Source organism: Carettochelys insculpta, chromosome 1, assembly GCF_033958435.1.
Source record: "Carettochelys insculpta isolate YL-2023 chromosome 1, ASM3395843v1, whole genome shotgun sequence".
NCBI lineage: Eukaryota > Metazoa > Chordata > Testudines > Carettochelyidae > Carettochelys > Carettochelys insculpta.
The window spans coordinates 161504255-161525476 of NC_134137.1; the positions used below are offsets into that span (position 1 = coordinate 161504255).

The 21222-nt window shown below is 45.0% G+C and overlaps 1 protein-coding gene across 3 annotated transcripts in view; it reads right to left on the bottom strand.

Moving 5' to 3' along the window:
• The window catches only part of TAB3 (TGF-beta activated kinase 1 (MAP3K7) binding protein 3), a 75984-nt gene that overhangs the window by 11157 nt on the left and 43605 nt on the right, over positions 1 to 21222 (bottom strand). Inside the window, exons 2-5 of one of the 3 annotated variants that reach the window (XM_074994506.1) lie at positions 17075 to 17263; positions 9558 to 10692; positions 9240 to 9410; positions 4493 to 4653 (exon numbers count right to left, since the gene is read on the bottom strand). In XM_074994506.1, the coding sequence (XP_074850607.1) occupies positions 4493 to 4653; positions 9240 to 9410; positions 9558 to 10692; positions 17075 to 17176 (1569 nt within the window). In that variant the 5' untranslated portion in view covers positions 17177 to 17263. Of the gene's footprint in view, positions 1 to 4492; positions 4654 to 9239; positions 10693 to 17074; positions 17264 to 21222 lie in introns of all 3 variants that reach the window. The other 2 variants (XM_074994516.1, XM_074994497.1) reach the window with 2 other exon arrangements.

Sequence of the window (21222 nt, forward strand, 5' to 3'; positions counted from 1 at the left end):
TGTAGCTCTTGAGTCCTTACTGAAGTGAAGGACCAAATCAATTGACTCCGCAAACAACTTCTGTGTGTCAAAGGGGAGATCAACAATTTTTGCCTGCAGATCCCTCGGGATACCCGATGTCTGCAGCCAGGATTCCCTGCGCATGACCACTGCCGTAGCCATTGAGCATGCCGCCGTGTCCGCTATGTCCAGGGCGATCTGGACCCCCGTCCTTGAAGCTGCATAGCCCTCTTGCACAATGGCCTTCAGCACCGGCTTCTTATCTTCCAGAAGCGAATCCATGAGAGAAGTAAGCCTGGAGTAATTGTCGAAATTATGGTTCGCTAGATGTGCTGCATAATTTGCCATTTTCAACAGCAGGGTGGAGGAGGAGTATACCTTTCTGCTGAACAGCTCTAGCTTCTTGGCATCTCTGTCCGTACCCCCGGCTTTGTACTGGGAAGTCTTTGATCTCTGCTGAGACGATTCTACCACCAGTGAATTTGGTTGTGGGTGACTAAAGAGGAACTCCATGCCCTTCGCCGGGACGAAGTATTTCTTATCTGCTCTCTTGTTTATAGGTGGAGCGGAAGCCGGGGTCTGCCATATGGTGGTGGCCGACTCCATGATTGCTTCGTCGAGCGGGATAGCAATTTTGGATGAGGCCGGAGGTCTCAGGTTTTTGAGGAGCTTGTGGTGCTTCTCCTGCACCTCTGCTGTTTGGATGCCTTGCGTGAAGGCCACCCTTTTAAACAGCTCCTGAAACTGTTTGAGGTCGTCCGAGGGAGCAACATCCCCGGGAGCCGTAGCCTCATCGGGGGAGGACAAGGAGGAACCACTAGAGTAAGCCTCCTTCGAACTCTCAGGGTCCTGCTGTCGGTGGTACACCCTCTCGCTAGAGGCTTGCGAGGTAAAGTCTCGGGGTTCCAAAATCAACTCCCCCTGAGACAACTGTGTTTCCGTCCCTGTCCGTGAGTGCCCACGAGGATATTGGATGGTCAGGGGGGACCTGCCCCTGGGTGTATGCCTGTGGTGTCTATGCCCAGCATGGTAAGGGCGACCATGGAAGCAGGGGCACAGTTCCTGGGATGGAGACCTGGACCACTCTCGAGGTGCACACCCCCTATGTCTGGGAGAGCAAGATCTTCTCGATGACTGAGACAATGGTGAAACTGGTTTTTGATAGTACTCCAGGGGATCAAATCCCAGAAAAGGCGAAGGTGGCCTGAGCCATGGTGACGCCGGTTAGAGGAACAGAGGAAGAGGCTCTGGGTAGGCTGGGGAAGACCCATGTCTGCTGGTTGGTGTGCGCAGCATAAGGAGAGGGCTTGTTGAAAGCAGCCCTGCAGCCCTGTCCGGGGAAGGGCTGCGGTGCTGGGTTTTTGCTGCTGCCTTTCCCCTCCCCTGCGGGGCTGGCACCGCCCCCTCCCATGCCGGGGATCTCGGCCCCGCTGTCGGCACCGCGTTCGGCACGCTTAGCTGCGGTGCTGCGCGGATAGCCTCCTCCGGTGCCTGCAGGCTGCGTGCCTGTTGGCCCTGCACCGTTGGCGCAGCGGGAATCTGTGCCGCTTGCGGCGGTGCCACCGGTTCCAGCGCTTGCCTGGCCGCCGCTCTGAAGGCTGTGCGTGCTGCTGGCTGTTTAGTAATCGGAGGCTCAGCCTCTGCCACGTGCGCTGCCGTGCTGCCACTTGTTTGTGACTGTGGCTGGGGGCTGCGTGCTACGCCCATCCCGCTCGCTGTGACCGCCGGCAGGGATCGGGCTGGAGAGAGCTTCCTCCGTTTCTGTACCGAGGGGGTGAGGGACGCCGCCTTCCTTTTATGGAGCCCTGTGGGTCCCTCCGATTGAGGCCTCTCCGGCACGTCTGGCTGGATGGCCTTATCAAACAACAACATTTTCAGGCGCATTTCTCTGTCCTTTCTGGCTCTGGCTGTGAGCTTTGCACAGAAGGAACACTTCTGGGTAACGTGTGATTCCCCCAGGCACCTAATGCATTGACTATGCCCATCGGAGGCCGGCATAGCTTCGCGGCAGGACTCGCACTTTTTGAATCCTGAAGAGGACATCACGGTGAGTCTTTTGAGCTGTTAATAGGGTACTTAGCACTGTCTCTGTGCCTGTTCCCCTCTCACGGACCCCAGCCTGCCACGGCAGGAGGCCTACTGGCCTTCACGTCCCCGCGTTGTCTCCACTCCTCCCTCTCTTTTACTAATCTTTCTACATATATTATTTTTATTATTTATTTATTTTTTTTTGCAAGAAAAGAAACCAACAATCTAACTAAAAACTCTAAGTATGCTGACTCTGGCCGCAGCCTGAGCGGATTCCATCTGCAGCCGATGGCGGTTAAGAAGGAACTGGTGGGGACCGGATCACGCACGTGGCCGGGGGCGCGCAAGGGAGCGGCGCGCGCCGGCGCATGCGCGGTCTGGCAGAAACTGCTGGCAAGTTTCCAATCTGCAGCGCTGGGGCGAGCCCGACACCTATCGTGGAGCACCCACGGGGACACTCGAGGAAGAACCTGAAATTACCTAGTAAGGAAAATCTTAGGCATTCAGAGGAAACGTCAAATACCTGCAAGTTTACACTTTTGCTATTAAAATAAACATAAAACAAATTGTAAATGTATTATTTGAAGGCCATCTTTGTTTTTAAGTGTCCCTGCCACCTTTGACATTAATTTTATTTTTATAACTTAAAATGTTTCAACAATAAAAAAAGGTTTATTAAAATTAGAGGCAACTCTGCTGAATCACTGAAAGTCACCATATATTTGTGCTTTGTTTAAAGGTGATGACAAAAAAAATCCAGGAAAATTTGGTTTCCAGCAATCCACATAAGTTTTCTTTGGGCAAGAATCTAGTGTGTAACATTTCCAGTCGTAAACAAAATAAGACATTAACAAAAGCTAATAATTCAAACCTATTTCTTATCTTTAGGTAAACATAAATGTTTTTAAAATGCTTTAAACCTACAGCTACAGCATATATATGTATCAACAAACTAAAAATAATTTTAATTAAAAGCACTTTCGTGCATCGAACAAGTTAGCTAAGCCCCCGTTGATTTATTTCTAACACTGCCTTAAAAAAAATAAAGTTCCCAATGCCTGAGGTTCTAAAAACCCTATGCAATAGTTATGCCAAATTTTTATACTTGTAAACTGCAAAAAGAATCTGACCTCTAGTTTTGTATTAGCAGTTGCAGGACAAAAATTACTTTTCCCTCCCAATTCAAGATGACGTGTGTTAGACCAAAATTTTTAGCCCAGCATTTCTCAACTGTACAGTACAGTAGTCCCTTGAGTTATGTGAGGGCTCCATTCCCACATACACTCATGTAACTTGAATTTTGCATAAGCCGGGGGAAGCTTTTGTCCCCAGTGGAATGCATGTTCTGCAGCTGGGGAAGCACCTGTAGCTCCTTTTGAAAGGTAAGTCCTGGAGTTGGGTGGGGCAGTTGGGGAGGGCTCAGCTTGGTGGTAGGTTGGGGACATAGGAAGGGGCAGCAGGGTTAAGACTGGGGTGGTTAGGGCTGCTGGGAGAGCTGGGGGGTGGTAAGCCAGGGCCATGAAGCCCTTTGTGGGGTTCAGCTGGAGCAGCACAGGGTGGGCCGCATGTGAGCCGGAGCCAGGCGCGGGGCCTTGAACCAGGGCTATGGGGGTTTGAACTGGGGCAGGGTTGTTTGCACCAAAGCTGTGCGTGCAGGGAGTTTGAACTGCAGCCATGTGGGGTGGAGTGGAGGGGTGGGGGTTGAAGCAGGGCTGTGAGAGGCCAGGGAAAATGAGATTTTGAGTTGCACGCAACTCGTATTAATGAGTTAAGTGCAGCTCGCAATCACGCATTTTGAGGGATTACTGCACTGCATAGAATTGTCAGTGATAAATAAGGGATCAACTGATTCAAGCCTGACTATTGCAAACATTAATGAAAATAGGGGTCATGATACATATAAGCCTATCTATATCAGAAAAATTACCCATTACCAATAGCAGGGATTACGAATGAATACAGCTAAACTGAGGAGAGTAATTTCCCCATTAATATACTTGAAAAATCCCAGAGGTGACCAGCCAAGTGAAGCCCTACTTGCCTCTCAGATCTTCCACACCAGAGGGCAGGAACGGGGAGGTCTAGGAGGTACAGATATTTTCCAGACAGTAGGAGTAACCTGGTATAATGAAGCTCTTGACAAAATCTATATCCTACAGGCATAATGAAACTGAGCATGCCAAATCTTAAATTAAAAAATTCGACTTCCTAATTAATCTTCCCCTGGAAACTCACAGGATATTTAAAAGCAGTCATCATTCTGGGGTACAGAAAAGCAAACACACAGGTGCTTCACTATGTGTATAACAAATCACGAAGTAGAGCAAAAATCACTGTTCAATTTTTGAGTTTAATATCCAAAAAATCGTGCAACAGTGTACTTGGTAAGCTGTTTGGAAGAACAATAATTGAACAATGGATTTTACACCCACTCCCTTCATATTTACAAATAGAAACTTCTTACTGTTGGGATTGAAGTTGTACAGCTTACTCTTCTAAGTCGCCTCTGCATAAGATTGTGCTCCATGTTATTAACTTCAGTTTTCAGCTGTTCAAGTTCCTCGTTCTCAATCTTCAGTTCTTTTGCTAACCGCTCCATCCTTGCTCGCTGATGTAAAAGCAAAGCTAGAATAGTAGAGGTAATAAACAGTCAATATAAACACACTTAATTAGAAAATTGAACTCAATGTATGTGGGACATATACATGTGGCCTTTCCAAAATAATAGGTGAGCATAAACATGCAGCCGAATACCAGTGTAAAGATGCTTCATGCCAACTGACCTTTAGTTTAGGATAGTAAATTCTTTCAGAATAAAAAAAAAAAAAAAAAGACATCTTAGCCCGTAATTTGAAGTTTATATTACCATTTTCGTCACTGCTTCTTTTTTTGTATTTGGTCTTTCTCCACTCAAAAATACAAATGCACCTGTACAAGGAGAGATCTCAGGATGAAATAGCAACCCAATTATACTACTACTGCACTGATAAGAATGTATACCAGAGGCAAGAATTAGAGTACCAAAGACTGCATCAGAACATGACTTTTCAGCTGCTGTTTAACAGTGTCATCCAATTTCTCAGAAGGCCCTCACATATTAAGTCAAAAGCCAAGCCAGTATTGATTTTTGCAGTTCTGTTAGAAAACATACAGACAAGTTTTTAAAAATTGCTTTTGCCCTTTGGCATAGCAGAAACATTAATATCCTCTATTATAAATTCACCAGCGCTCACAGGTAAAACTAACAAGGAAAACCCCTTAAAGGAAGATAGTCGTAAATCACTTACAAGAATCCTCACATAAAGACCTCCGGGACTTTTAATTCTGTAGTTAAAAGTTGAGCCTTCCCTTCCAAACCTCTTTTATAATTTCCTCAAAAAAATAAAACCTAAGGGCTAAATTTTGTCATGTTCAGGCTCAAGCTACCAAGACACTTGCTATTGGTTCCAGAGGCAGTTGCTGAACAGGTGAAAATAACTCAACTAGCTAGAAATAAACAGTCCATCTTCTGTGACAGAGACAAGGCAGGATATTCTCCATATTTTACTTTGATGTCAAATAGCAGCAAATAATACAGGTCACTGGTCTGAGGGCCAGTGCCTTCTGACACTCAAATGAAGAGGAAAGATCCTTCTTGACAAGGGCAATTGCATGGGGGCAGGCAGAAGAAAGATTTACTGCTGGTATTGAGATGGGCAGACTGTTCAAGTAATGGGTTTGTCAACAGGATATTCCTATGTTTCCTCTGTGAAATAAACAAATAAAAAGGAATGCACAAAGATGTGCTTCAGAAGTTTGCAAAGTACTGTTACAGTCAAAGCACCTGCAGTCTCTCTCCTCCCTGACCTCCATTCAATATAAACAAATTAAAAGTGCAAAACATTGTATGAAAAACACAAATATATATTAACCGAAAGAAAGGGAAATGACTATCGGTGGAGCTGAGTGCAGACATGACATCTCACTGAAGCAGGATAAAAACAGAGGAAGAGCCAGGAGCATGAAAATGTGTTATTTTTATCGGCTGCCATTTTTCCTGAAGCAGAAATTCTAAGCTTTGGATTTTGGATGGACCCTCAAATTTCAGAAGTCAGCAGCAATGCAGGCATTAAAAACAGGATATAATAAACAGTAAAGCAAAAGCAGCAACAACCAATAAAACCAACATGTCAGCCAAGAGTTTGAGACCCCACAATTACACTATTAATTTGACAAAAAAAAAGCAAACAAAAAAAACCCCACAAAACCACAAAATAATGATCTTGAAAGACTATATAGCACCCTAATTCCTGGTTTTATATTTGCTCATTCATTGTCCAGTTTGTACCTGACATATACACTGCCCTCTCATTTATGCTGCATCTTATTAGAGCACAGCATTATGCAATATGGTGCATCACTAAGGAAAAAAGGCATGATGCATATATTTTTTAAAAGGCATACAAATTAATTTGTTTCCTAAATTAGCAAAATGTGAAGATTTTAAGTATATTCCTCTTTATATCTCAGTTGTGCTATGTAAGTGTGGAACGTGAGTTTGCAGAGGCTAAATGTTATTGCTGTTGATATTACAGTAGTACCCAAAGCCACCAGTAAGCCCCACTGTGCTAACTGCACAACATATGAGAAGATAGTGTGTGTGATTTTGGGGGCAGAAAACTAAGTAAACTGCCCAAATGAAGGAAACTAAGTACCAAATAAAATATCGCGGTGGGGGGGGGGGGGGGGAAATCTGAATAGCACACAGAACCTTACTTAGCAAGTAATTTTACACCAACCCAGATCCCACTTTTTGTCTTAGTCACAAAGTCAGTTACATTTTTCTTATGCAATAGAGTTAATCTATATAATACTGGTTCATCTGTAGATTACTAATGGTTGTTTGGAACCTCTAAAGAGCACGGCATGAGAGAAGGTGTACAGCCCCAGCAGGCAGGGCCAGGGTGAAGACACTGTTCAGAGTAAAACACCAAATGGTTCCACCTCATTCCTACTGTTCTCCCTCATTCACAAAATTTATCCCTGCCTGCTTTCAGCTGAGGAATCAGTAGGGAACACTGTGCATGGAACAGAAATAGTCAGGTACAGGGCAATTCATGTTAAGAGGTTAAAGATAGGTCAGAGACCTGAGGGCCCAACAATATGGCAGGAGGAGTTTGAGATGTGAACTAGGAATAAAATGAAGTGAAAAAATAAAAGGAGGAGGAGGGGGAGGAGGAAAGGTAAATAATCTCATCTCATTAGAAGTCTAAGTATGAAGCCGACTCTGAGGCTTGTCGATCTTCCAGTAGGTATAGACACGTCGAAGGTTGATCTTCTAGAATTCAGTTTTACATGTTTGGTGAAGATGGGGCAAATTCAACCTCCCTGGGCTCAGTCATCAACCGCTCTAGTCCATGAAATAGCACGGAGTAACGGATGTCAACGCGAGACTACACAGGCTCCGCCCTCACTAGGGAAAGTAAGTCAATTCTGACACACCGATTCTAGCTACGCAAATGCCATAGCCAGAACTGTGTTTCTCACACCAGCTTATTTCCCTAGTATAGAACTGTTGCTAATTAGTTACATGGCAATTAATATAGCTGACAGGTTTGAATGATTCCAGACTAACTCATTTGCTCAGAGAAAGTTTAAGAAACATCAACTAGGTTACAAAAGCTGCAGCTCTGAAGAAAGCACTTTTTGCTCAAATGTTTGGGTAGAGTTTTCAACCAGTTTACTTTTACTTGTAATTACTTAACAGCTGATATTAGGCCTCTCTCAAGTATTTGCTGCCACTAGCCATAGAAATGCATGCCTAGTTGACAAACAATCCTCATCTTTACATCTAAATCTCCTCCCAAAACTAATTTCTGCCATGTTATTCATGATAAAGTTTTTTAGAAGCTTAAAATAATTGAATTATTCTCCATCATTCAATCAAGATGTGGATTTGCCCTACTGTGCAACCTTCACATTTCAGTCACTGACTTTTCTCTTTCCTCTCCTCCTTTTTATTACTCCTGTTGTCTTGTTCGGCTTTGTCATGGTACAATGTTTTTGGTTTTGTATGGAAACTAGCATAATTTTGCTCAATAAACAAATAATAAGTACACCCATTATAAATTATTTCAAACATTTAATTCAAAATACAAGTAGTAATGGGCTTAGTCTGCAGCAAAGGAGATTTAAGTTAGATATTAAGAAAAACTAACTATATGGGTATTTAAACTCTGGCTTGCAAGGAAGGTTGTGGATCCACATCACAGATTTTTAAGAATTAAAAGGTTAAACACACTTGAGAGGGATATCAAAACAAAAAAGCAGTCAAGTAGCACCTTAAAGACTAACAAAATAATTTATTAGGTGAGCTTTTGTGGGACAGACCCACTTCTTCAGATCATAGCCATACCAGAACAGACTCAATAATTAAGGCACAGAGAACCAAAAGCAGCAATCAAGGAGGACAAATCAGAAAAAAGTGATCAAGGTGAGCAAATCAGAGAGTAGAGGGGTAGAAGGGAGGGGGGGATCAAGACTTAGATTAAGCCAAGTATGCAAACGAGCCCCCTATAGTGACTCAGAAAATTCCCATCCTGAAAAAGAGGCTGTTCTGGTATGCCTGTGGTCTGAAGAAGTGGGTCTGTCCCACGAAAGCTCACCTAATAAATTATTTTGTTAATCTTTAAAGTGCTACTTGACTGCTTTTTTGTTTTGATTGTATATAGACTAGCAGGGCTCCCTCTCTGTTACTATGAAAGGGATAGTCTATGTTTTTCTTGATCCTGCCTTAGCACAAGGTGCAGGACTTGATAGCCACTTCAGGGAACTTCCAATCCTTACATTTCTAGGAGGCTATAAAAATGATCTAACCTGTATTTAGATGCGAGTCGAATTTTAACACAAAACTTTGCAAATGAATTATGCAGAAAAGCATTTGTCTGTTTTAAAACACACAACTTTTTTGTTTCTTCAAAGGTTATCTTCTCTTACAAGATAAGCTGATTTATATGCTATTTATAATTATTAGAATGCAACAACAATTCAGCAATATTTTCCATGTTATGTTTCAAGAACTTGTAGTACATCAAAATCTCCCAGATCACACAGACCAAAAGTTATCTATGGTCTCCTGAATAGGTTCAGTGTCTCCTGACATGCAGCTAGTAGAGTCCTGGACTGTAAAATGCAGTTTAATAAGCAAACAGTTTGCAGTTCAAGAAATTTACCTTGAGTATAAGCATAGTCATCTGATCCAGAACTGCAGCTCCTCTGGTATTTACGGATTCCTTTTTCTCCTCCAGACCCTGGCATTACTGAAATGGGCTGAATAGGTTCTGGTGCTGCAGTACGCTCCTCTTGGTCCACTAAATTTAAAAGATTCTCAGTCGGCGCTCGACCTAATGTGATTTTAAACACTGTTGAGTTTGGCTGAGACACCATTACCCGTGGAGACTGTGTTAATGCACCTGTAGGTCCAGTTGGTTGTGTGTAAGTAATATATAAAGGATTAACATTAAATGGTAGCTTTGGCTGACCTGACATACCTCTTGAAGGAGAACCCGAAGGTGGAGTAGTGGCTGCATACAGTGGGTGCTGGTTTCGTTGTGATGGTTGATTATTTATTGGCGAAGGACTTCTGTTCATTGCAGTCCCAGGTCTTTGTGGTGGCTCAACTGTAATTTCTATCTTGTTCATAGAACCTTTGGGTAAACTAGGTCCACCATAAGGTAGATAAGATACTGAGTGACCACCCTGTTTTTGATAACTCTGGGATGCTTGCTGATATAGATGAGGTGAAACAGTTGACGGACTAGGAGGCATAAACACATGTGAACTCTGATGACCTAATTGGGTAGGCTGTACCTGATGCTGAGGAGAGCCAAAAGGAGAAGGGCACTGAGAGGCAGGTGGCGATTGATAAGCTGGCTGAGGGATCTGGGGCTGTTTAGGAGAATACTGTGAAGGTTGGTAGTTCTGCTGATGTGGATAAACCGGTAGTGGGCGTGGAGTATAGTGTGGAACTGGGCCTTGTGGAGATGAATGCCACTGTGCATTCTGAGGAGTCTGTCGTCCTGAAGAACTTTGAGATGTCTGTCTAATATATATAGATCCAGGTGTCCCATAAAGATTGCTTGGAATCTGTGGAAGAATTTGTAAAGCTCTGGGTACTGTTTGTCCAGAGGGGAGGCTTTGCGATAATGTAACAGTAATAGGATTTGTACTGTACCGAGGTATGTGCATATATGCAGGAGGAGGGGGGCCTTGCATAGCAGATGTATTCATTCCTGGTTGTATGGAAGATGGCTGTTGAGGCGGTTGAGGAGGAGGAGTAGCTGCATTTCTAGTCTGCTCGTTCATGAAAAATGGATTGTAATTAGGAGAAGCTGCCACAACAGCTGGAGCAGAGTGCGGTTCTTGAACTAAGCATATCAACTGTTTACCTGCTGTGCATTGTGGATCAATATGTCCATCACTTGAGCTATGTACCAGTGTACGACCACCATTAAGTTGACCTCCTTCCCCTGTAAGATAGCTGGTATGGGGATGAACACCCAGATTAATGTGCAAAAGGCGATTCCTATTCATTCTGCTGTCATCAGGACTATGGTACTCCACATATAAGTATTTGTTGCTTTCTTGTGCAAGAACTCGACAACATGCTTCAAGGTTGTTATTGTTCTAGAAAAAAAGGATTAACATCAGTTATTTTCAAATCACATTAGTAACTCAAATCTTCATAGTCAACTGAAACTCCAATGAAGTCTAGCTTGAACACATTAAAGATAACATTTCACAATAGCTGGCATACCTATGACTCCTGAACTAAATCAAAGATAATCCCCGTTAGACCATGCTCTATAAGAAATATGTGGCTCGTGTTATTTACAGTGAGATCTTATAACATCAGCTATTGAGTGACTCACATAAAATCTAGCAAGTCCAAACGAGGATCAAGAGAATTTGGTACTAGCTTTGGAATTCATTCCTGAAAAGCTTGTTTCTTCAGAAAAGTATGTGTGTATATTTAGCAGTGTTTCAAATAAGAAAACACTATGCATTAGAACTATTTTACAGCTTGAAACTCAAGTGTTCAAAACAAAATGTCAAAGTATTTTAGCATATTACAGCCATCCATTCATTCATGGTTACAGAATCTGCAATCCAAATACTCATCTTGTTTCACTTTATTTTAAATTGCAGCCAATGTAAGACAAACCAAAGCTCAGCGTTAAAAAAAAAAAAACTTTTATTTTAAGTGTGGCAATAGTGCTAATGTATTCTGATTAGCTTTCCAAGCAACCCGCTGCCCCTGACTTTTGTTCTTTGTCACTTATCTTCATACACTTCAATTTACTGTTTTGATCATTCCCCACTCTAGAAAATAGTTCTGAAGTAGTAAACAGCCACACATACTTACCAGGACTGAGACTGTTAGTCCAGGTGCTTGGACATATTTGCTAAAGAAAGTTTAAAATCTACTCACTTACTTGCATCTGAAAATGGTGCATATTAATATTTTAAGATCAGCAATGCAGACTGAAATCTGTCCTTTCAGAAGAATGTTTTTTCAAAGATACACTACCAATATTGTTTAAATTTAGAAATCTGAAACATTTTGCCCAAATTATTCTCTTACTGGTTTGGCTGTTGAGTAATCTGGAAAGGGAGACTGATGTATCAGATACCCTGAGTTTTCTTGACTAAAGGAATTCCGACTCTACTCAGGGTATGTCTACACTACAAAGGTAAGTCAAATTTGTTAAGGTCGATCTTCCAGCATCCGAGTTTGTAAGTCAAAGGTGCATATAGTCAACAGAGTAGATCCCCATTAGTGTTCCCAGGTTCGATGGTCAGCAATGCACTGTGGGCACCTGCCCTTCTGTTCCTGCTGCTTCATTGCACTGTGGGTTTCTTTCCCAGCATCTGATGGGACAAAAATGTGCTGTGGGAGTGTGTCATCAGCATCCCAGATGGTACTTCTCTCCTCCCTGTCCCTTTGAAAAGCAATGGCAAAAACAATCCATGCACACACCATTGCAAAGGTAGCACAAAACCCCTACAACTTAAAATTTTTGTGGCAAGTATTATGAGCACCTCAGGCATTTTGCTGTGGTATGTGCATAACCTAAGCAGCTGCGAGAGCAATGAAAACTCTGAGGATGACATGGACACATACAAATGTAAGATATTAGAGAGGAGGAATTGGAAGATGCTGTCTGCTCTCAACGCTTTGTACACAGCTGGTTCTGGTGCTGTGAAAAGAGTTCAAACTGCTGGGACCACTTTGTTCTGCAGGTATATAGCCACTGCTTATCGTCCTCAAAACTTCTGCATGTGTAAGGCCACTTTCATGGAATATTGTGAATTGCTGCAATACCAAAATGAGACCAGCTCGACAGTTCAGAAGCGTGTGGCAATAGCTACGTGAAAGCTTGCCATGCCAGACAGTTACAGGTCAGTGGGCAATCAATCTGAAGTGGTCAAATCTACAGAGGGGGCTGCCGGGAGCCAAAACAATCAATATCCTAGTGACTTTGGTAAATATGCAGGACGTAGTGGACGGTTTTGTCATGATGGGGTTCCCTACCTGTGGTTGGGCAATAGATGGAATGCACATCCCTAACTTGGCACCTTTCCACAGAGTACATAAACTGCAAGGGGTATTTCTCCATAGTGTCACAGGCATCGGTGGATCACAAGGGTTGTTTTACCAACATCAGTGTGGGAAAGGAGCAGGACATGTGCATCATTAGAAACTCCGGTGTGTTTAGAAAGCAGAAGAATGGGACTTTCTCCCCAGATCAGAAAATCAACATTGGAGATGGGGAGATGCCAATATTGATTCTGGGTGACCCAGCTTTACCTCTTGCTCCCTTGGCTCACGAAGTCATATACAGGCAGCCTAGATCACAATAAGGAACAGCTCAACTACAAGCTGAGAAAGTGTAGAATGACAGTAGACCATGCATTTGGCTGTTTAAAAGCCAGGCTCAGGAGCCTTCTGAATCGGCAAAGGCAACATTCCCCACATGGTGGCAGCCTGCTGTGTACTTCCTACTTTATGAGAGAGCAAGGGGGGAAATTACATGGCAGGCTGCAGCCAGACACCAGAGCAAGAAGAACACAGCGAGAAGTATTGCTAATCAGAGAGGCTTTGGAAAAACAGCTTTATGAATGACCACACAGCAACACGTTAGTCATGTTTGTTACTCTCAAGGATGTCCCCCATGAATGATATTTGTTTGCCTGTAAAGCCTACAAACCACTCCCACCCCTTTGCAACACAAGCAATAAAGACACTGTTTTTTTGAGCTTAATCATTTTTATTCAGGGAACAATGAAGAAGTTCATGGCAGGTGCCCTGGGATAGGTAAGCAAAGGCGTTTGGCCATCACAGGTGGGGTAATGTCATCCTTCTGCTCTCAGAAACATCCCTGGGAGTGGAATGCAAGGCTGCCCTTGATTCTCTGCCCTTGCCCCCTGCACTCTTGGGTACTGCGTAGAGGTGATTAGGGAACATGGTGAGGAGGGCATGTGGCTCATCATGGGCTGAAGTGGAGCTCTGTGCTCCTGTGCTAGGTAGCTCTGTTTACTGCCTCATCAGCTGCAACATCTGCCTCTGAGTCTCCAATTCACACTCTCCATGCCCTCTCCTCATGACATGCTCTCCTTATTTCCTGATCAGTTCACCTCTCCTCCAGCACAGTTCTCCTCCACACATTTAACTGTTCCTTCTTTGGGTGGGTGGCTTCCATGTGCTTTATGAACATATCTTCCTGAAACCGTTTTCTTCTGCAGCTCTGTGCCAGTATAGCAGCAGTGGTCAAAGAGCCTGCTGTTGAGCACACCACAACAAAACTTAAGTAAAGACCAAATATTAGGGAGATAAACTCACCTACAGTAAACGTAACACCACAAAGGAATCTCATGAATGAGCCCCTGTGAAAGATAATAAGCACGTATTCACTGCAAGACATATTTTGGCTTGTAAGCATCCTCTGTGCAACAGGTATTACACAGAGATCTTAAGGGGACATTTCACTTCCAGCTGTGATAAGGCACAGATTAGGTGCATGCGTTCAAGCCTGTGATTGCAAAATCAGCTTCGCAGCAGTGCGTGCTGCAAGCGGATGGGGGGTCTAGAGGCTGCGGCAGTCGTGGTCACTCCATGTGCCTGGCTCTCTCAGTCACCATGTGGTCTCCTGCCCCTCTCCCACCCCCTCAGGTGGGACAGTAAAAATTGTCCTTCCTGCAACAGCCCATCGAGCGTACTGGTAGTGGTCCAGGCATGATGGAGCAGCCTGTGCTATCATACAGTAGCTTAATACTCATTCCCCTGCTTCCTCTAGATTGCAAAAAGAGATATTAGTCTCAAACTGACTAACATGGAAACAGATGCTGACTGAAAATAGGCATGAGGCCAGTCATTATGCTGCACTGCTCTGTGGTACCATGACTCCAGATTACTTAGTGGTGACTGGCATGGAAAAGTGTCCTATCAAGGAGGTCAGAATAAGGGAGACATTCCCAAAAACTTTGTGAGAAGAATTAAGGAGTACCTGTCTGAGAGCTTTATGGAAATGTGCAAGGAAGATCGGCACTCCATTCCCAGACACATTAACAAGTTGTTCAAGGGGCCCTAAGCTGTGGCTACAGCACCTGCCACAGATTACACCCAATTGCATTAGCCCACTTGTAGCATGATTAAAAATGAGAACTCACCAGAGGTGCCCTCGCCCAGCATTAGAGTTTGGCTGCAAATCCTCCTGGGAGGAGGGGATGAAATCCAGTGTTACAAAAATTTCTTGACTGTCAGCAAGATCAGATTCTCCATTTGCTTGCCGACCATTCTCGCTGTCCTCCTTTTGTTACCATGTCCTCCTTGCTGTTGGCAGAGGATTCCACAGGAATCCACAGACTCTTTGGGGAGAGTGGCTGGTTCACTCCCTAGAATCCCATGCAGCTTCTGAGAGAAGTGGCATGTTTGCAACGATGACCCACAATGTCTGTTTGCTTTCTTTGTTTCATGGTACACCTGTCTGAGCTCCTTTATTTTCACAAGGCATTGCTGGCCAATGAAATTCCAAGTTTTTTAGGGTTGCTTCCTGCACACTGAAGCTGAAAGTGGTGGCCAGAGTGGTCACACTAGGGCACTGTGGGACACCTCCAGGAAGGGCAAAAATGTCATATTTCACAGAGCTGTGTCTGCACTGTCCTTAGGCTGCCCATGCAAGGTCAAATTTGGCATTACTTCACATAAAAGACAGGAGTACGAAAGTTAACCTTAGGAGCCCTTGAAGTCAACAAAAGGATCCCTGCCCCTGTAGTGTGGATTGATTTCTTAGCAATTCGACCTAAGCCTCCTAAATGCAACCTAACCTACAAAGCCATTTCTAAACATACAAATGGCCCAAAATATGCTAATGAGGCATGAATCTAAATTCCCCACACCTCATTAGCATAAGGTCACATGATTTGACAGGAAGAAGGGGCCTCCGGAAGGAGGAGTTCCTTCTGGAAGACCCCCTGTGGGCCGCGCTTCTACACACAGTTTTGGAGTCCAGAGGAGCGTCTTCTGGACTGCAAATCATGTGACCTTATGCTACTGAGGCATGGGGAATTTCCATCTGTGCCTCATTAGCATATTTTGGGCCGTTTATTAGCATGCCACCTTTGGAGAAAGTGGCATGTGTAGAAACAGCTCTAGTGTATACAGTCTAAGTGTTGCAGGGATGGATGGCTACCGGTGGAAGTGTCAAAGGAACAGCGCATGTGAGCGGCAGCATCTTCTTTACGTGTGCTCCCTACACCTGTTTTTGTTTACTGGTACTGTTGGCTCAGTGTCTGTGTCCATTAGGAATTTAGGTGTATCAACACTACCTGCTGCTCTAGATCCTATGTATGCCATGCTTGGATTGCTTTGGTGCCAAATATACCAAGCACACCAGATATCTATTACAGCTAGCTCTGGGGACTCTCAGCTCTTTTTCAAGATGCCTTACAAGAAAGGGGCCACAGCTAATTTCTTTGGCCCATAGTCTCTGGATGTCAAGGGCTATGGAGAATGCTTGGGTCTTCTGGGAGACTTACGGCGTGTGTCCAGTGAAGGCTAAAGGGCTGCCTCCATCAGAATTATCTTCTGTTTCCATTCACTTCCCTTTCAAGACCTGTGTTTAAACTGCTGACAGAGACTGCAAGTCTGCAGACCGCAGCCTTCCCCAAAGCAGAGTATGCAGCAAAAGTGTTTATTTGCCACGGGGATGGCATTCTTGCAAGACAGCATAACCTGTTGGGGCATCCCCAAAAGAAAAGGGGGAACAAATTAAAAGTTTTTCTTCAGGAGAAAGCAAAAATACAACTAAGAATGAAGACTAACTAGCTACTAAAATTGCTAAATGGAAAAAAATCAATCATCTCAAATGGACTGCTGATCGCTCCATCTCTAGACAGCACAGCTGACACAGGAGAGTTAGCCCACACAGACCAGTTAGCCTTGTGGCAGACCACAGGGGGAGACAGTGCATGTGTGGACCTAACTAACATCAATACAAAAGTTTTCCAATCAGCAGCACAGAGACACAAGTACACCTACAGTAGGAACACCTATCACACTACTTGACGAATTACTGTCTCTTTAAGAAACATGGTTAGTTTTACTAACACCACTTTTCATTACTGCTTAATAAAAAGTTTTGTCTCACTGGATTTTCACAATCCACTCTAAATTCAGGTATGAATGTAACACTGCCTACACTATTGAATGGCAGAGGAGAAAAAGTTTTCCATTCTCATATCCTGAGATGACAAACCTGAATAATGTGCCTTAACTGCTCAATCGTGAGAAATACCTATGTTCTTGTTTAAGAAAAGGAAGAGAAAATAAAGTGAGACAGTTTGCTGTTCTTCAAGTGCCTGTCATCCTTTACAAAGCTAAAATACCTGCAAGACAAGTGTGAAATTAAACTAATTTCTAAATAGTCTGTTACATGGAGTTTCTTTTTAGACTACAATGATAAACAGAGTAACAGTTACTATGCTAGTTTATTTTATTGCACCATACCTGGAGCATGCACTGAGACACCACGCCTTCTGGGATCTCAGGGAAACGTTGCCGGAGTTCATGGAGTACCTGCATATCAAGCTGCTGACTGCCTTGCGCCATGCCAGACTGATGTTGTTCTGGGATTCTCAAAAATGGAAGTCAATAAGCTTTCCAGTGGATATGATCTTCCGATGCTTCAGACATTTTCTATGAGAATAAACAGACAGTAACTGTTTAAATATATCAAATTCATCCAAACGTAAAAGTGAAGCTAATTTCCTTCTCCTTCAAGCAAATTAAGTTTGTGCACAGATGACCTCAACCAATTTCTAGATTCACAAATTAAAGGCGCATGGGATAAACATAGGAGTTGAGTCATGAATTAATAATCTCAGATGTGCAATAAACTCCCTCTCCAACTTCAGTCAGCTTCAATTCTCCCATTGACAAAAATGAAATATTTACTTTTCAAAGACACTGAGGAGTTAAAAGTTTGTGGTGTTTGAGGATATGATCTTCTACGCAAAGTGTTAATTCATAATATTGGTGACAGAACTATGCGCTAATAGTAACAAGGTAAAAGTCAAAGTGGTGTAATTGCCAGTAGTATTCTAATTATTAGCTAAAATAGATAATTTAAATCTCCACAACTCCTGCAGTGAACAAACACCATCACCTCTAAATACTTATGACTAAAATTAAACAATTGCAGACATCAGGTAACAGATTTTGTAGTGCAGGTCTACAACTTTCTAACAAAACATCTATTTAGACACTTGAGTAATCTAGGCCCAGAGTTCTTGAACTGTTTGTCAGGACACTGTTTTAACTCATGGCTTTCAACCCTCGGTGACAGGGCTCAGGTTACAAGCTCTGTTTGGGACAGAAATCCTTGGATTTGGGCCTCTATTGTCAACAGGGGCAGTGGAGCTCAGGCTTTGGTCCTCCCACCAGGGCAGCATGGCTCAGGTTTCAGTCCATCCTCCTGGGGTTGTGTAGTCATTTGCGTTGAAAATTCAAGAATCCCTGATTTAGCTGTAATACGTACCCTACATTAAAAACTACTCAAAATATAGAACAACGATCTCTGGATTTAATCTCTTTCTTTCATATATCATCATCTAATCAGAAAATTAAAAAAAAAAACAGCTACCACTTTTGCAACACAGGCAGTAAAGCAATTCTTGCTCTCTTAAGCAATTAACAAACATTATCAAATCTTACAAAAGATTAAGCAAAGCCATATCTATGTCCATTCTAAAAAAAATTCCAAAATAGAAAAACGTAGTCTGCAGGAAAAGAATATTTTCAAGCCTCAAAACATGTGAACATACACTAAAAGGTATCAGGGAAAGAAGAGTGACCAAGAATCTGCAAAGTGATTTTAGGATTACATTATTTATCTTGGCTATTCATAAAACATCACTTCCATATTTAAATACAGAGAAAAGCGTGTCTACATTTGTTTCAATTAGCAGAGAGATATTGTTTAAACTTACATGCTGGGCTCTGCTATTTTACCATCAATGAATGTGCTAAAGTTCCCTTCCAACCACAGAATTAAGCAGATAATGTTTACTTTCATTTTTTAAATACTCAAGTTTTTAGCTCTTACCGTTGCAACGAAAACCTTGAAAATACAAACATGTAAACGGATGCCCGATTCTACAAAGAAGCTGAAACAATGACGAGCATGAACTCACCACCCTCATCATATTCAGAGTCCCAGGGACTCCATAAGCATGCAGACATGGGATATGAGTTTTCTCCTCCAATCACAAGAGAATTCAGCATTTCTGCTCAATAATGTTATTTTGTTTAGTTAAGTGACTCGGCGTTTTCTGTCTCCTTGCCTTGGTGGACCTGTCCTGGGGCTGTCTCTTACTCTGTACTTCAACTCACAAAAGGGTGTAAATAGCTGGAATGTGCTGCATGCTTCTTTCACAGTTCTATGGAACCATGCAGACGGGGAATCAGAGAGCCAAGGCTGGAGTTCAATTTACAAGGAGCAGGAGGACCAGGATAGCCGACTGGGCAGCTAAGGAAACAAACCACTGAAGCCCAGTACAAGTTTGCCCCTTTCTTGACATGCAAAGAGCAGGGAAAGAAGCTTTTAGTGGGATAGCCCACACATCATAACTATATTATGTCTATAGAGCTATTTGTGTGAACAAATAAAAAGATCCACCTTTCAATATAACTGATGTGGAGTAGTACAGCAACAAGTATTTTCAGCTAGAAGGGTGCATCTACACAAGCCTCTTGTTTCAAAATTAATTTTGAAAGGGGGCCCAATTTCAAAAAAGCACCTAGAGGCCGAACAGCCTCTTTCAAAACTGTTTTCAGTGAAAAGGGGCACAAATTTCGAAACCACTCTTCCCATCCGGGGTCGGGAACATCGGCCCCTTTAGAAACCAAATTTCAAAACAGGGCATGTGTAGACGCTCTGGGCCCACAATTTCAAAATTACGGGTCTGCCATGGCAGCGGCCCCAGGGAGCGCAGAGACACACTAGCAAGCCCCAGCGGGGCTCTGTGGTCCCCAGGACAGCCCCTTAAAGCTGCACGGTCCTGGAAACCCCATGCAGGAAACTGAGAGCATGCCCAGGGCCTGAGAAGCATGAGCTCTGCCTGGCACATGCTCCAGCAGCCCAGACAGAGGCGCCATACAGCCCATCAGCTGGATGGTGAGCCCCACACACTTCAGGGACCCCCAGGAGGTCCCCACCTCCCAGCCCAAGGGCTCACCTGAGGAGAGCCAGGGCCAGAAAAGAAGGGGCCCCTCCTGGACAGAGGCCAAGGTAAAAGACCTCCTCAGCCTCTGGGCGGAGGAGGAGGAGGTGCTGCTCCATAGCACCGGTTGTCTCCGCAACGCAGCTGCCTTCGAGTGGCTGTCACTGGGGCTGTGGAGGCGGGAACAGCCCCAGTGCACGGCCACTCAGGTCTGATCGAAGGTCAAGGAGCTGAGGCAGGTCTATAAGCTGGGCCAGGGATGCCCACAGGCGATCAGGGGGCTGGCGCTGGCCTGAGGTGCTCGCATTACCGGACATTGGAACAGCTCCTCGGACCGAAGCACAGCCCCAACCCATCGGCGGTGGTCGACACAGAAAGGTTTGACACCGACTGGGAGACAGACCTGCAGAAACAGCCAGGATCCTTGAGCCAGACCACACCAGCGGAGCCAGGGAGCGACTCAGAGGATGGGGGAGCCGCTCGTGATCGCCATCAGCTCCAGTACCTCCAGCCAGGCCCCCTCAAGGCCAGTGACCCCGGACCTGTTCTTTGAAGCCCCAGGTCGGTAACGGGTGGATCAGGTGGAGTTGGGCTAGCCCACGGTCCCCCACCCCGTTCCAGACCCAGGTGCAGCACCATCCAGAGCCCTGGCCCTCCCGACCAGGAAGGGATGTGGGGGTCATGCCGCAGCCAGCCGTCGCCCCACAGATGAGGTCCCAGTGGGCACATGGGAGTCCCAAGCAGGGGTTGTCAGGGAAGGCACCACCTCAGGGGATGGTCCAGTGATGGCACGGGTTGAGCCCCCAGGTCTGGGCAACTGCACTGACTGGTGGCCTCTCTCCCCCTTGTGTCTCCACAGCATCATCCTCTGAGGGCCGGACCACACACGCGCCACCATCTGACGAAGCCAGAGAACCCGCCTCCAAATCGCCCAGGCTGCCGCCTGCCTAGCCCCACAGGGCTTGACGGCGACGCCATTATGACCCCCAGGAGGTGGCGGAGGCCCACAATGCAGCCATCCGGGAGCAGACTGCCATGCTCCAGGAGTGGCTGCAGATGGAGTGGGAGGACAGGGCCTGGCAGAGGCTGGAAGTCTGGGCCAAGGCAGCCGCAGCCCTCCAATGGCCGGCCCCCCTGCCACCCTCGTCCCCCCCTGCCACCCTCCAAACCCTGCCACCCTCCGGCCCCCCTGCCACCCTCGTCCCTCCCTGCCCCCGAACTCACCGCCCTCATCCCACCCACCCTCGCCCTGGGCCACTGGCTGATTGCCAGTGCGAGCCAAGGGGAGGAGCTCCCATCCCCCTCACCTCACCCAGCCCACCCTGTCCTAATCCCACCTCCCCATCCTGCTAGCCCCTTCCTGGCCCCGACAGGGCCCCCGCACCCCTGTGGGAGACTAGGCCTGCCCATGCCTGTGGCCCTGACCACGGGGGC